Source organism: Vespula pensylvanica, chromosome 9, assembly GCF_014466175.1.
Source record: "Vespula pensylvanica isolate Volc-1 chromosome 9, ASM1446617v1, whole genome shotgun sequence".
Taxonomy (NCBI): Eukaryota; Metazoa; Arthropoda; class Insecta; order Hymenoptera; family Vespidae; genus Vespula; species Vespula pensylvanica.
Window position 1 is genome coordinate 13,036 of NC_057693.1, and position 16,182 is coordinate 29,217.

At 27.4% G+C, this 16,182-nt stretch overlaps 4 protein-coding genes across 12 annotated transcripts in view; all 4 read right to left on the minus strand.

The window, feature by feature from the left end:
• LOC122631649 (ethanolaminephosphotransferase 1-like) overlaps positions 1–380 on the minus strand; it is a 2,585-nt gene extending 2,205 nt beyond the window's left edge. For both annotated transcript variants that reach the window (XM_043817599.1, XM_043817598.1), the window contains exon 1: positions 103–380. Coding sequence is in view for 1 of the 2 variants with exons in the window: in XM_043817598.1 (XP_043673533.1) it covers positions 103–177 (75 nt within the window). In the remaining variant the exon portion in view is untranslated. The remainder of the gene's footprint in view (positions 1–102) is intronic.
• A 583-nt stretch (positions 381–963) lies between these two features.
• LOC122631734 (G patch domain-containing protein 1 homolog) lies at positions 964–4,501 on the minus strand. Its single transcript, XM_043817780.1, has 4 exons — positions 4,095–4,501; positions 3,647–4,025; positions 3,309–3,539; positions 964–3,239 (listed from the first exon to the last, which is right to left on the minus strand). The coding sequence occupies exons 1-4, from the start codon at positions 4,156–4,158 to the stop codon at positions 1,091–1,093; spliced, it is 2,823 nt and encodes a 940-aa protein (XP_043673715.1). The 5' UTR covers positions 4,159–4,501; the 3' UTR covers positions 964–1,090.
• A 346-nt stretch (positions 4,502–4,847) lies between these two features.
• On the minus strand, positions 4,848–7,757 carry LOC122631765 (GDNF-inducible zinc finger protein 1-like). Of its 2 annotated transcripts, XM_043817841.1 has the most exons (6): positions 6,934–7,757; positions 6,595–6,782; positions 6,327–6,503; positions 5,806–6,271; positions 5,632–5,676; positions 4,848–5,302 (listed from the first exon to the last, which is right to left on the minus strand). In XM_043817841.1, the coding sequence occupies exons 2-6, from the start codon at positions 6,775–6,777 to the stop codon at positions 4,911–4,913; spliced, it is 1,263 nt and encodes a 420-aa protein (XP_043673776.1). In that variant the 5' UTR covers positions 6,778–6,782; positions 6,934–7,757; the 3' UTR covers positions 4,848–4,910. The 2 variants fall into 2 exon arrangements, with proteins under 2 accessions (XP_043673776.1, XP_043673777.1); XM_043817842.1 differs by lacking the exon at positions 6,934–7,757 and having other exon boundaries at positions 6,595–6,827.
• A 1,227-nt stretch (positions 7,758–8,984) lies between these two features.
• Positions 8,985–16,175, minus strand: LOC122631551 (RNA-binding protein 39). Of its 7 annotated transcripts, none has more exons than XM_043817392.1 (10): positions 16,021–16,175; positions 15,870–15,943; positions 15,619–15,621; positions 12,834–12,898; positions 11,452–11,796; positions 10,941–11,148; positions 10,583–10,849; positions 10,330–10,505; positions 10,016–10,186; positions 8,985–9,667 (listed from the first exon to the last, which is right to left on the minus strand). In XM_043817392.1, the coding sequence occupies exons 2-10, from the start codon at positions 15,921–15,923 to the stop codon at positions 9,370–9,372; spliced, it is 1,587 nt and encodes a 528-aa protein (XP_043673327.1). In that variant the 5' UTR covers positions 15,924–15,943; positions 16,021–16,175; the 3' UTR covers positions 8,985–9,369. The 7 variants fall into 7 exon arrangements, with proteins under 7 accessions (XP_043673327.1, XP_043673330.1, XP_043673329.1 ...); XM_043817395.1 differs by having other exon boundaries at positions 15,548–15,621; positions 16,021–16,112; XM_043817394.1 differs by lacking the exon at positions 15,619–15,621.
• Between the last annotated feature and the right edge of the window lie 7 nt (positions 16,176–16,182).

The following is a 16,182-nucleotide window of genomic DNA, read 5'->3' on the forward strand; positions in this document are numbered from 1 at the left end:
TTTTTTTTTATTGATTTACTGTTTTAATCTGAAATATCGTGCTTTATTGAAAGCATAAGAAAAGATACAAAAAAATAGTTGTCATGGAAAATAATCACTTACTTTATAATTTTCAAAACCAGTCAAATGTTCTTCCGATAAATATTCTGTTTCGAGATTCATTTTTTGATACATCATAAGAGAGATCTAACCTTTATAATTCGAGTACTTTATTTTTGAAATATTTAACACCTGATTTATTGGTTTGTAAATATATATGAAAGATTTAGTTTTTAATATCAATTATTTCAACCCCTCCTAAAACAATTTAAAATAATGTATATTGTACATAACAGTAATCTTTCATATAGCGCCCATTCATTGTCATTGAACAATATAAGTTTAGTATGGATTCTCCATCTTAAAACTATTGACAAATTTGTGCGCCTCTGTAAAAATAAATATACACTAAAGCGAACACGCGGGTTATTTAAAACACACATAAAAATAGGAATTATTCTATTCTTATGTATATAAATTATTATATTATATAATATTAGCGATGCTATATATGATAGTTAGGTAAATAAATTAAGATTAGGATTGAATAAATTTGTATTATTAATCGTTCTCATATCTTAAGACATGTTAAAATAATTTTTAAAAATTTTAAATAAAATTATCGTTATTTATTTTACATTAAAAAATTTAATGTAAAAAGAGGCAAAAATTTTGTACAATATTGTATTTAAACTGTCTTAAATTATATTAAAAGCAATATATATCTTTATTATAAAGATAGAAAATGACTTCATTATTTTTAGCAATTTTTCTGATACTGTTTAAGAAAGCTTCATTATTCAATAGAAAAGTGTATACTATTAAATTCATTAAATTACATTTTATAATCAGTTACATTATCTTTTTATTTCTAAATAATATAAAGTTGTTCTATTTTCTAGATGCACATTGATAACATTCAACTCTACTAAAAAAAAATTGATGTATTCTATATAACAAATATTCATATAATATTTAATATTTGACATATAACACATAAAAAAAGAAAGAGAAAAGCTAAAAAGCCTTTAACTCTCTAAAAGTCATTTAATTAACGTTTATGCTTTTTGGATTTTCGCTTACTTTTTGAACTTTTGTGTTCTTTATGTTTATGTTTCTTTTTAACTTTTTTTGATTTCTTTGTCTTGTGTAATTCCACCCACTTTCCTTGAAATTCTTCTACGACTTTTGGTACTATGACACTTTTACAAATAGGTCTTGAAAATTCTATACTTCCAGCAGAATCTGTTAAAATATTTCCATCTTTAATCAATCTTGAAGGAAGTATCGGTCCATATACTTTTGCTGGTATTGGCATTTGTAGCATATCACAAGTTTTATTTTCATAATTTTGTTCAATGGTAGTTTGTGGTTTTAATTGCAAATTCATTTCTTTTTCTTTGATATTACTCTCAATATCTTCTGTAGTGACATGTGTTTTTTTCACAAGATCTTCAAGATCCAATTTGGCAAAAATGCCTCTAGGTGGTGACATATTTCTTGATACATTAATATCATTTGAAGAATCACCAATCAACACTGACTTCACAACTTCGTTATCAATATTTTCTTCTGTCTCTGTTTCTGATTCTTCGCTACTACTGAGAAAAATTGCTCTAAAAAGATCTTTCTTTTGTTCTGAATTCTTTTTATAAGTTATACTAGTCTCTTTATCTTGAGATTTTTCAATGTCTGCCAAAATTTGATGTTGTTCTATATTTACTATATTATTTTCTTGATTAACAAATTCTTGTTCAGGATTGCATTTCAAAAATTTCATTGAAGGTACCTCATGGACTGTTTTGCCAAATATTTTTTCATACGAAGCTTCGAAATTTTTCATTTTTTCTGATATTATTTGTGGTTCATGATTTACAACAGAAGTCTTATAATATGTGGAAGAAGCAAGCGCATAATCTTTTATGAATTCATCTCCATATGAGGTAGATGCCTTATTATCTATGTCTTTGTCAATTGTGTCAGTTACTTTTAAAAATCTGGAGGATGCATCTAAATCTAATGAATTAAATACTGAAAACCTTGGTTTCTTCTCTGTTTTAGTTTGTGTACAACTATTTCGTGGTTCAGGAATATTAAATCTTTTACATACAATGCTTGTAGGTTGCCATTCAATTATTTCTCGAGTTAGTTTTCCAAACATTTCCATCTGGGCAGCTTCATCTTTTTGTTTTCCTAAACTATCAGTTATATTTATTATATATTTATTTGCGTTATTTATATCATTATCATTACTTGATACTTGTTCAATTGATTTAGCTGTTTGTTGAAATTCAACAAGCTTTAGATCTTTTTCTGATTTAATCGTGGAAGGTGATTGTATGTTATCAGATTTATATTTATCATTAGTTTTTAAACAAGTAAGAGATTGTTCAAATCGTCTTTGTTTATTTTGGTTATTAACTGATTCTACATTGGCGAATGAAGAACTACTTAAATGTCTTGGTATATTTAATAACCCAGAAGTGATTTGTTCTGTACCTGTAACACCACCACTGACAAATGTTTTTGTATTTAATTTGTCCACCCACATATTGTTCACTTGTGTTTTTGGTCTTTCAACTATTTTTTCACTATTTTCTGCCTTTTGATGTTCTAATGAATTCAATGATTCTGATATTAAATTAGCAACAGGCATAGAAATTACAGAATTTAATGCTTTTGTGGTTGTATCAAGTTGACCTTGCATTGCTGTATCAGTGAAATTAGTGTCTTGTAAGATTTTAGCTCTTTTTATAACATTAAGACTCTTCTTTTTTTCATTAATTGATTGATGTGGGATAGGTGGAAAAAATCGACTTTTTCTAGTAAGATGAATTGCATGATAGTTTTTCGGAAGACAGGGCAATGCAAAAGTCTTTCTATGATTTAATTTATCTTTTGCTTGTACAAATCCCTCTATACAATTGCTTCCATTTTCATTTAAAATATTATCCTTCGACCATCTTGTTTTATTTTTGCGTTCTGGTCCCAGTACAGAATCATACTGAGACATGTCTTCTCTTTCATATATATCTTCATCATCTGCTTCAAAAGCACCAACTCCAAATGCATGTCCAAATATTGGAAGGATTTTATTGTTGCTTTGATAATTATATTCTTCATTAATTTGATTAGATAATACATTTTGTCTATTTAGTCCACTATATCCAATACCAAAGTAATTATCTTTTCCCTTAGACCTATAAAGTATAAGTGTTTAGAATAATAAAATTGGTAAAAAACAAGAATAATTATAAAATTATATTTACTTAAAAGGCTCATAATCATCAGGAGCAAATGTAATATTAAGAGTTTCATCATCAGAATCAATGTTACTATCAATTTCTTTTTCTTCATTTTTAGGTAATGAACAGCCATATACTTTAATTCTTTCAATTTGTTGTTTTGCTTTAATCTTCTCTTTCTTTGTAATTCTATTTCCTATTCCTTGTCCTGGTTTCCATCCCATTTTTTTCAGAAGAGCGATACCAACTGTTTCCCTATAATTTTTACATCATATTGAAATAATAACATTCATGCAATAGTTTTGCTTATTTTTATTTGTATATCTTATACCTAATTGTAATCAATTTTAATAATCACTTACCTGACAGGTCTCAAAAGTTCTTTCAATACGGGATTGTATGACAGAGATCGATTATTAATTATTTCAGTTCTTCCTCTTTTTGTACCTTTTTGTCCATGGTATTCATAGTCACTATTGGCTCTAATACCTTTTGGTGCTATGCCAAATATGCTTATATCTTCTTCATCCATAAAATCTTCTGGTTGTTGTTCGATTGTTTTTGCTTTACTACCTCTAGAGGATTTAAACTGTTGTGGTTTCCATCCATCACGTGTTCCAACAGTATTAAAATATCCTGCAGAAAAACCGCCGGTGAAAGCACCATGAAATCGACGTCTACCTTGCGCGTCATATGCATATTGATCTTCTATTGTCACAGCTTTTTTCCTTGGTAAATTTTCTGTAAAATTCATTTAAAATTCAAGAGATATTCATCCGATATATAAAAAATTAAAATCATTTATAATACCTTCATCTAAAGGTTCCAAAGGTATACCAAAAGTTGCATAATTTTCGTCCTCGGAATCACTCATTTCTTTTTTAAGTTCATATATAACACAATGTTTGAAGTTTATAATAATTAAATAAGAAATATTATTTAATCTTGAGTACACTTTGTAAACATAAGGAGGTTATGGTGCACGTCAGTAATTCCATCGTATATCGTTATATGCTTAAATGTAGCTCCGCTGATACAGCACTAATACTAATGTATATTCACACATAGCTCGTGCGCATATATTGATCGATATCGACTTTTGCAAATGATTTAGATCATGTATACAAAATGAAACAAATAATCCAATTTTTATTTAGATAAACGATTTGTGTAATTATATAATTTCATATCAACGTTTTTTTTGTTTCTATACAATACTAATATAGATTATATTAAAAAATAAATTGTAATGTTTTTAATAAAATTGTAACTTAGAAAAATACGTGTATGTGCGTGTGTGTGTGTGTGTATATAATAGTTTATTTTTTTAAAAGTTATTACAGTAAAACTCGCATTATAAAATATCTTTGAAGAAACATTAAAACAAATGAATGTTTATGATAGTAGTCAAGAAATCAGAAAATGAAAGTCAAGAAATATGCATCAGATTTTATTTATATAAATTTATTACTCTCAGATGTAACTTATTAAATATGAATACTCATGAATTGTTTGTAAAACTATATAATTGTTTAAATAACAATTGTAATAATTCATAATAACTAATATCTTGTAAATAATTATTATTATTGTGGTATACAAAAATACTTGTAATCTTGTCCATTTCTAATTATTATTATTTACAAGTGATTTATTATGTTTGTCTCGTTTAGCATTATGATAAAGGTAAGAGTGTACACGCAAGCTGTTGCTGTTTTTATATTTATTGCCACAAAGCTTACATGTAAGACTTTCAAGTGGACCATGAATATAACGAACATGTAATTTTAGATTTTCTCTGCGTGTAAAATTACGAAGACACCAAGGACATGAATAAACCCGCATTAATTTACCCTTTTCCATATAGAATGTTGGTCTAATTTCTGAAACTAGACGCAGTGTTGTTTCCAGGGATAATGTACTATTAGGATTACCTTTGATATATCTATGCTTTCCGCCACAATTAGCTGCATCATCTGTCAAGTTTTTACGTTCTTCTATCACCATACTAGTCAGACCTAATACATTTATACATATATTAGATAGAAAAATAATAATATTATGTAACAAGAGTATTATCTGCAAGATTTTTCAATTAAAAAATAAGCTATTAAATTGATAGGAAATTAATTATTCTTAAATATATACTAAAGACTTGGAAACAATACGTGGTTGTACAATTGTTGAATATATTTACATTTAGTTTTTCTTTTTTTTATAATATGAAAAAGATGATGGAACTATTCTGTATTCAGGAATTTTTCATTCTTATTTTTTTCATAGCATTTTTAATTAGCATTGAAAATTTTCATAGTATTAATAATATACACCAAATTGTAACACATACCAAGAGATTGATTAGCAGTTTTTAAATGCATATCTGATTCAGAATCTGAAACATTAAATAAAATTACTTTAAAATAAAACATCAAATAAAATATCTAATTCGTTTATTGCATTAAAACAATTATGTAGAATATAAATTTTAATTCCAGCATAATTGTAGGTGTTTTTCTATTACCTGATTTATGTACATTCTCAATATTACAAAATACTTCATTTAACATTTGTGATTTATACATTGCTTTTATATCCATATCATCCATATAATTTGAGGATTTGTATTGTATTGTTTTTGTGTGATTTATATCAGAGGTACAATCAAATGGTTCCTTTGTAGTATCAATATTTTTATAAGTTTCGATAAATAATGTTCTTTGTGGACTATAATCTGTATGAGAAACTAATTTTTTGGGATAAGGAATTTCATTTGTTAGATTTCTTTCCATAATACTGAAACTTTTTATTACAGAACTTGAAGGAAGAATTGTATTTTCTCTTTGTACCTTCTTACATTTTAAAGATTTTGTTAATTTCTCACACTGATAAATATCTTCTACAGAAGTAAGGTGATTTTCTCTATCTGTTTTTATATCAAAGTAGCAATCCATTTCTTGGATATTATTATCCAATATTCTGTCTTTTTTCTAAAACCAAAGAACAATAAATTTATTGCTGTGATCTCTAATCAAAATAACATACCTCATTTCTTTCTGTGGTTAACCCTTTTATCTGCAATATTTCTGCTACTTTTAAAAAATTGCCAATATCCTCTTGTTTAATATTAACTTCCCCTTGATACATGAATTGAAGCATAGCAGATAAATCACGATAATTGACATCTTTTAGTATTACAATTGGATGTTTACAAGAATTTTCCTATATCACAAATAGATTATCATGAAGATCTAAGGTGTAAATAATAATCAAGAAAAAAAGACTCATAAATATTTTTATAATAATGATTTACCTTGAAAAGTCTATTGAAATATGTACTACAAACTGATAATATCAACTTATGTGCCCTTAAAATTTTGCCTTCAGCTGTTAAAGTTACATCAACAAGTTGTTCGTCAATTAATAAAGTATATAAACCAGAAGATAAATTTCTTGGAAAACTATTCCATATTAAAGAAAATTGTTCTCCAGACATTGTTGCTAAAATATAAAATAATAAAACTCTTTAAAAAAGATATAATTACATAGATATCTAAACAATTTACTAATGAGAAAGCAGAGTATTATATAATATAATTAATATAACAAATGATATTTAAAAAATTATATGATCAAAAAACAAACGCAGTACCTTAAACAAATAACCCATAGAAAATATAAAGTACTTTGGAACTTGTTCTCCTGTTATGTATATATACATGTAAATATATGTATATATGATTTAAAGCATATAATAATTATAAATAATACATTACAGTAACATAGTTTTTATTCTTATTTGAAATATTCTTTTTAGAATTTAAAAATATCTGGTATTCTATTTATTGTTACCTTAAAGTAAAATTTGATAGGAAAACTAAATAAGAAGCAAACATTTTGTAGTATGCAATGGAAGTGTAAGTACAGTCACTACATAATACGCTAATTTCGTTCGCGCCAAATTTAAAAGATGTATAATTTATATAGATTGTAAACTTAAAATTATAGATTTTAAAATAAATAATCAAATATTAATTAAATAAAAGCCACAACTTCGATATCGTAAACAAAATTTAACTACTTCTAAAAATATTTAGAAAAAAAAATGTTAACGAGAAAATATCACAAAACATCCAATATACAAAAAAGGTATGTTCTTCCCGTTTTCCGCTCTATACGTATATATTATTGGAAGTGCTTATGATTTTGTGTAATCACAAATTCAGATTTTTTTTATAACTACTGAATTGCTTCTTGTAGCATAAATAAAAAAATAAAGCTTATAGATTTTTCATTGTAAAAAAAAAAGTATTGATAGATCCTTTAAAATTGAACTAGAAAAATATATAGATTTTTTTCATTATTCAATCATATTTCTGAATTATTTGAATATAATTATTAATACCTAATTATAATGAAACAGTGATTATCTTATAATATCTTATTGAACAAAACGAATATTGTTACCTTATAAAAATATAAAAAAATAAATAAAAACATTATTACAAGTAATACGCATAATAAAATTTCTAAATGGGTTATTTTTTCGTATTTTATATAAAGTTTTTATACTTGAAATTGTTGATACATTCAAAAAATATTGTTTTCTATCAACATTTTTAACACGATATATATATGTACTTTATATTCGTATAACCAAAACAAAAGAGTATTTTTATGAAATAAAAATGGTAATCAATCATTTGTAAAAATTTTCTAACATTTTAAAGCGTGACCTTAATGAACCAAATGCTTTGGTTGTTACATATTTACATGAGTTACGTGATTTAGTTTTGGTGTAACTATATCACATAAATAAATAGTCTTTAATATTAACTTATCTAATTTTAACGGAACTCACTGTTTAATACATATCTGCATATATGTATATACTAAATTTAATAATGATTGAACATAAATACAAATAATTATATTGTATCATGATATATTCAAAAATATCTTTTCTGTTATTAAATTTAAATATATCTACCGAATAAAAAGAAGTTTTATTACTTATAACAATTGAATATGATTTAATAGTTTGTTTAAAAATGATACTAATACATAGTTTAATAATAATATATCAAAATGTATTTTATAAGGAAATCTAAAAAGAATTTATTATTATACATTTAATTTATGATTGTGATATGAGCGATAGAACATTAATTTTATACTTTTAAAATATATTGTATGTTTTCTTTTACATTTATGGATATCCGTCTAGAATTATACCATGTATAGAGAGTATTTACTGTATTTTTTCTATTTTAGTTGGTCATATAAAAATTGCAAGCACGCAATCTCATAAAGGCAGATATTTTCACTATAAATTCTTAATACAGTAAATTTCTTATAAATTTTCCCAATAACTTACTTTACTTTTTTTTTTTTTTTCCTAAATCTATATCCAATTATTCTTCGTTAGTTAATATATATACGTGGGTGTATACATATACACGCACTAAATACACACGTCATTATATATCATTATTCACACAATTGACACGACATTCTGAAAATCTCCAAAAATGATGTTCTATAATCACATTGTACTTCCATAAACATTTAACCTGAATATTATACATTGATTATGTTTATCGCTTTTAATAACTTTTTCAAAATAATTTTTCTAACTAATTATCTGCTATCATCGGGGCGTAATATGGTGAGACAATTGGTGTTATACAACGTCACATTGTGTTGAGTTTTAAATTTAAATGCTATATTTCCAGATTAACGCAATAATACGTACAAGTTGTTTTGTATTAGATCCTATTACTCTGTACACAGCTGTTGCTAGTAACAAAATAAAGAGAATAAACAAAGAAATAGGGCCCTTATATATTGTGATTTTCTAAAATATGAGAAATATTGTTGTGCACAAAAATATTATACAATTAAACACAAATGATACTTAATTTAATATACTTAATATTAAAAAACGTTTTTCTTTTTTTTTTTTCTTTTTTTTTTTAAGGGAAAGAGGAAAAGGATACTTTTTTAAGGGAAAGAGGAGGAGGATACCAGCACAATCATTGTAATGCTACAAAAAATGTACATTTTAAATGGTCTGATTCATTTGAGATCATATTCCTCGTCGAGGTGCAGTTGGGACTAATAATTGAATAGCAGTCATAGCATCTGGGAAGAGAGAATGATAATTTACAACCGGTACATAAGCAGCGGTTATAACTCGACCAGCAAACCATCGGCCATGTAATGAATTGACCGCAGCAACTGCCGTTGCTATTGATGGGCATTTAACATAAACATTTCCCTGTGGAGAAGCTTGATCCACATATACGTGTAGTACACCGCCATGCTTATTGCATTCTTCTATTACATCATCACGTATTTCTTTTGCCCAATTTGGATTTGTTTCGCTGTAACAAAATCATATTACATTAGACACTTTTTTGTTTTCTTTTCTTTTCTTTCCACATATAATGTTTTCAAAATTAAATAAACACATTCATATTTATATAATCGTTTTAATGTTCGATTACCATTTTGCCACTAACATGTGCTATATTCATGTAGCGATATAAAAATGGTATTACTATTTTATTTCGCATATTTGTTCCTCCAATAAAAGAATAAATGCTTACACTGGATCTACTTATATATGCTTCGTGCAATTACTGAACTTCGTTAAATTACTTTTTACTTATACTTCAACTTGTATACATTTTTGACATATTATTTAATGTAAAATAATACAATATACTTACTTTTGTGGGTCGAACATGTTTGAAAGCATAAAACATTGTGTCGCAATTGGTGGGGCAGCTTGTGGTGGTGGTGGTGGAGCAGAAATAACAGGTGCCATATTTAAAGCATTTGCTGCTGCAGGAGGAATTTCAAGACCAGTACCTTCGGCCAATTTGAACATCAATTGTAATCTGCAAAACAAGCATTGGATAATATAATTAAACGTATGTACATATTTATGAAAATAATGAGATAAATTAATGTAATTAAATATATTCAATGCTAAATGCACACATACACACACACACATATATACACTTCACTATATATTTACCTGCCAGTTGCACCAAGGTCAATACCACTTCGATCTAATTCATCTGTGTCCAAAAGTGAGGGACCCTGAATTAAGTCTGTACGTTCCGTAACATTTCCAACTTTCATTGGTCTACCAGCTAGTTCAAAACCATTTAATTGCTCTAAGGCTTTCTTAGCATCATCTGCATTCCTAAACTGTAAATATATTTATAATAATTAATTAATAAAAATTGATATAAATTTATTACACAATTGTGTACACATAAACTTACCGTCAAAAAACCATAACCTTTACTTCTACCAGTTTCAGGATCCATAATTAATTGAATATTATCAATTTTTCCAAAGGGTTCAAAAATCCCACGAAGCATTTCTTCTGTTATATTAAAGTGAAGAGAACCTACATATAATCTCATAGGTCCTGTTTGCCCTTTAGGCATTAAATTTGGCATAGAATTACCCATGCGATTTTTCTCTGCTTGAGTGTGTTGTACTACTATAGGAACACCAAGTAACTTTTGGCCTGATAGTCCAAGCGCCTAAATAAACATCATAAAAAATGTTCTAAACATCAAACAATCAAATCAAATAAACAAAAAAGTTAATAAGATTATCTAAAAAACAGCTTACAAGTGTAACGCTCTCGGGATCTTTAAATTCGACATACGCAATCCCTTTGAATCGTCTGGTCTTGTTACATGTAATGAGCCTGACATCTTGAACTTTGCCAACACTAGAGAAAAATTCTTCTAAATCACGTGCACGTATTCGTTGACTAAGCTGCATACAGAATACTGTACGAGCATCTCGCTCTTCAGGCGTCAACTCGTCGTTTCTGCTAAAACATAAAGCAATATTCTATCATACTTTATTTTTCTTTTAAGGGGCTATATACAAATTCAGATTTTGTTTTCAGAAACGATCGGTGTATAATACATAATACAATAAAGCGAATACTCAAAGTACTTATGAATAAAAAAATTCGTTTTATTTTCATTAATTGTTTCTGAAAAAAATTCGGAATTTCGATATTTTCTCGGGCTTCTAAGTGAATATAATTCATTAATAATTGTAAATATTTTTATACGTACTATATATGGGAATATATATCTATTCTAAACGAGTATAATTATATACTTACATTCCAAGAGGGCTAACACCTTTACCAAAAGATGGTCGAGCTCTGGGTAATGTAATTGGAGTAAGAGATCTTTTTCTTCTTCTATCTCTGTCTCTTCGATCTCGGTCTCTATCGCCATCTCTGTCTCTGTCACGATCACGTCGATCTCTCGATCGCGATCTTCGTCTGCGTTCGCGATCACGATCGCGGTCACGATCTCTATCCCGGTCCCTCTCGCGATCTCTGTCCCTATCCCTGTCTCTGTCCCTATCCCTGTCCCTGTCCCTGTCTCTGTCACGATCGCGGCGGTCTTTATCTCGACGATCGCGAGATCGTGAACGGGAACGAGATCGATGTTTGCTCTTTCTAAAAAAAGAAACATAAGAATTAGCGATAGAAATATAACATTAAAACATGATTTTAATAAAAACATGTTTTCGAACGATATTAGGTATTATTTTTTTACTATCCTCCTGCCAAATACTTCTCAATTTATGTATTAATAAAGATATTTTAATTCAATAGAGAAGAAATAAAACACGCTTATGATACTAGATGAGAATAAATTTTACATATATAAATTTTATTTCTTATAGAAAATGTTTAATTCGTCCATAATAAAAGACACCATATAATGTATTATAGAAAAAAAATCGATTAATAGGACAGAATAAAAAATCTGGTAACTTTATACATATATTTCCACATTGTTGAAGAAATGATACAGTGTTTCCATTCAAAAAGATAATATTTTTTGTGAAAATGTTCATGAATTGCTACATTTAATTACATTATTGATAATAAAATCCTTAAAAAGCTTATAAGATGGATCTTAAATATTCACTTTTTTCTTTATTTCTTTTTTTTTTCTTTCTTTTAATTCTAATACAAATGACCACTTACTGTAAATAAATTTGTTATCTTCTATTATTCTTGGTCCTATGTACTTACCATTCAGAAGTCTAACCTTTGGAATTATCAAAATAACCAGCATTTACACTAATTGAATGGAGTCTATAACAAAGAGAATATAACTTCAAATGGCCATTGCAAAGACAAGTTTATATTCATCTTTAATATTGCATTAATTAAACTTGTGATCTGCTGAATAATTTGTGTTAAAAAGAATACATTTTTTCACTTTTACTATAATAATTTTTAAAACAACCTATTAATTTTGCATGCTGCATAAAAACTTATATTGTCAAGATGTGCTAATTGGCCATCTTAAAGAATTGATGTTAAAAGTAATATATATAAAAAGAAAAGAATATTTCTGTACCGTAGATAATATAATAGAGTATTAAGAAAATTAGTATAAAAGTAAAAATGATGATAATAATGATAATAATAATGATGATAATAATAACTGTAATGATAAAAAATAAATTTTTAAAACTCACCCAGATGATTTGCGACTAGACTCATTTTCCTTGGAGGACTTGTCTTTGGAGGAGGAGTCCTGCTCCTACGAACAGCAAACAGTTGAATGCCATGCCAGCCAGCCGATGTGGCAGGGTCGCGCGAACAAGGGGACAAAAAGCAAATCATTGAACGTTAGTAGGTTTCATAATAATGAGTTTTATGCATGTTCAACATTTTGAATTTAAACAGCAGCTATAAAAACTTAAATATAACATTAAGTTGACTTTGCTAGTTATGAACACGTTGATATTTCTCCCTTGAGCACTAAATTTTCGAGTATAGAGATGATTGCCGGATGGTGGTATAACTCTTGTGCTCTTTTGTCTTTTCCAGGCAGACTTTACTGGTCTCAGGGGGCTGAGATAGGGGAATAGCAATAGAGAACAAGAGAGACGGGGCGAGCTTAGTGTCGCGAGTCGTCGCATAACACCTTGCTCAGACTTACCAATCGTTTTATCGGGTTTTAGGAAAGCATTGCAATCTTGGGTTGAGCATGCCTTGGTCTTAAACTACCAATGGCCAACCACACATCCTTTTTCTTCTGTAAAAGAGAGCCCTCATCAAAGACAGTACGTTTTTAATGTAACACGTGATGTGAACCCTAATTGCTAGCCTAAAGCCCTTGCATGCTTACAATAATAGCTACTCCACGATGAAATATAATGATTAATGGTCATTCCTGCGTTACACTCTTATCATATTGATAGATTAATATTAAAAAATATTTTAGGTGATCAAGATATTAAAATAAAATGTATATAACTTATAGAGAATTTTAGAATTCAAAATAAGACCTTTGTGTACATTGTTTTTTAACAAGGCAATAACATTTTCATGAATGTATATTTTCTGAAAACATGTTTATGTGTGTATTACTCTATTTTTTACACTTTTCATTACGCACCAGTTTACCATGTGTTTATGTCTCAGTGTACAAGGTAATATTATAATGAAATAAATTTATAGTACCAAGACCACATTGTATGTGTATTCACATGCGCACAATGACATTTTTGACAAACATAAATAACGCTCATTTGCTAAGTATATTATTAAGGTTAGACAAGATACAAGAAAAAATGAATGATATAAAAAGAACTAAACAATATATTTTTATTCATTAAAAATAGATCTCTTTTTGTTTATGTCAAAATTCTTTAATTTTTTTCAAAAATATATTATTTCAAAATGAAATGAATATCATAAATTAATTTAATATTACTTTGTTGTATTATACTATTTAATCATAGTGTTTTATAGATTATTTATTATTATAATTTAAATAATCTCTTCTACTTTTCTTATAAATATCACATATAATAATAAAAGATGAAAACTTTTTTGGATGATATCGTATGTATAGCTTTTATCAGTAAATACATGTTTCAGATATATTTATGATTATGATTACTGTATACATCAGAAAATTTATCAGATCCCTACAAGATAATTTTATTATGTGAATACACTTCTTTTGTTTTTATCAAATACAGAATATTGTGGTATGGTATATTGCATAATATATATTATAGTAGCACATAAATAATTTCCTTATACAAGGAGCAATAATCAATGATAATGAACATAATGTATATAACAATTTCTTCAAATAATTATGTTGTTAACAATCAATATCTTTTAAATATTTTTATAAAAAACAAAGATAAGTCTCTATTTACTTTCATTAAAGATCAATGATATTAAACTGAAACTAAAAAACAATGTTATTTTCATATCTTTTAATTAGAATACTTTGTTTTCATAGGGATATAAGTAATTTATAATTGATAAATTATTAAATATTTGTAACTATCTGGTGCATAAATAATGAAATGTGAGATGTAAAAAAATATTTTTATACGAAAGAAAAGAGAAGAGAAAAAAAGAAAGAGAAAGAGAAAAAAGAGAAAAAGAAATTTCCATACTAATAGAAGTAAGGCATTTACTACTATACAACAATTACACCGTAATGAATATATAGTGATTCAATATTCCATTGAAATTTCTTAGCATTACTGATACAACATATACACCTTGCTTCAATGAGCATGTTAGTGTTATTTATAAAATTTCATTTAAGTTTCTGCAATACTGTCATTAATAAAAATGAATTTGTCATTTCTTGTTATTTAGTGTTATTAGTTTAAATTTCATAAAAAGACAAGAAAAAAGGTGACAGAGAATTAAAACCATTTTCCTACAGCACTGCTTTCCTTAAATAAGACCTAATACTTCAACTAAAATATCAATGATGTTTTATACTGTAATCAACTGTTGTATGTTCATAGATAATCATATAGATGAATAATAAGAACTATAGCAATAACATATGAAAATAAAGAAAAAACAATAAATATTAAATAAAATATGTTTCAAGGAAAATAGATATCCACCTATTGAAGTAAGAGATTGTTTCTATACCAGTGCCTGTTCAATATAAGTCGCATATCATAAAATATAATCACTTTATAAAAATCTAATATGTTAATATTTATAATATATTTATACATTTTGGAAAAATAGGTTTATAATGTTATATATAATCATTGAAATCATTTCCAATCTTCCTTTCCTGAAATGCAGTACTTGACCATAGCGATACTATCTACATCCTAATTATTAAAAAATTATGTTTCATCAAAATAAAATAAAAGAAGTAGAGAATGATGTTAGTGATGACTTTTCTTAATACCTCGTATTTCAAGTGCATTCTAGGAACTCGCTGCCGAACATCCTACGAGCGCGAGGGTACATGTTACGTACCATCTATAAGTACAAAAAATGGAGGTATTGATCAATAGAATGGTATCAGACAAGGATGTACTTTGTTCTACATGTATATATTGAGAGGAGGAGGATATTTTTTTTATCTTAACAGACGACGAATACGCTCAAAATACGAACGCACCGTACTGCATCAACACAATTAAATTATAGGAGAAGAACAAATCGGGAACTCGAACACAAGAATACAAAATAAAATACCACAAAGCCTCAGAATAATGTATTCTTACCCCTTTTCTATATGGTGCTTCCAGCATCGCTTCGACATCCAATTCCTCCGCCATTGCGCGAGTTGGAGAATTTTCTGAAATTCCACGCATTAGCACACGACAAATAAATATACGCGAGTCGAAAGAACTATTTTAGAATTATAAAACGTACGGTTTATAACGATTTATATATAATTTAAAAGATTTAGATTTTTTTAATTGTAATACAAAAACAAGTGCAACGCACAATACCGCGATCGTACGTAAGATGGCCAAAAGAAAATGGACGATATCGCAAGAACTACGACTAATTGCTATTTTACCGGAAGTGACG

Bases quoted from the DNA above. Each gene is read 5' to 3' on its own strand.
- LOC122631734 (XM_043817780.1), bottom strand. From the start codon at position 4,158: ATGAGTGATTCCGAGGACGAAAATTATGCAACTTTTGGTATACCTTTG. The intron at 4,026-4,094 runs GTATTATAAATG...TGAATTTTACAG, and splicing joins TTTGGAACCTTTAGATGAAG to AAAATTTACCAAGGAAAAAA. The intron at 3,540-3,646 runs GTAAGTGATTAT...TAAAAATTATAG, and splicing joins GAACTTTTGAGACCTGTCAG to GGAAACAGTTGGTATCGCTC.
- LOC122631551 (XM_043817388.1), bottom strand. From the start codon at position 15,959: ATGCGTGGAATTTCAGAAAATTCTCCAACTCGCGCAATGGCGGAGGAA. The intron at 10,850-10,940 runs GTAAGCTGTTTT...ATGTTTATTTAG, and splicing joins ATCCCGAGAGCGTTACACTT to GCGCTTGGACTATCAGGCCA. The intron at 9,668-10,015 runs GTAAGTATATTG...ATTTTGTTACAG, and splicing joins AACATGTTCGACCCACAAAA to CGAAACAAATCCAAATTGGG.
- LOC122631765 (XM_043817841.1), bottom strand. From the start codon at position 6,777: ATGTCTGGAGAACAATTTTCTTTAATATGGAATAGTTTTCCAAGAAAT. The intron at 6,504-6,594 runs GTAAATCATTAT...TTTGTGATATAG, and splicing joins ATTTCAATAGACTTTTCAAG to GAAAATTCTTGTAAACATCC. The intron at 5,677-5,805 runs GTAATAGAAAAA...TTAATGTTTCAG, and splicing joins TGAGAATGTACATAAATCAG to ATTCTGAATCAGATATGCAT.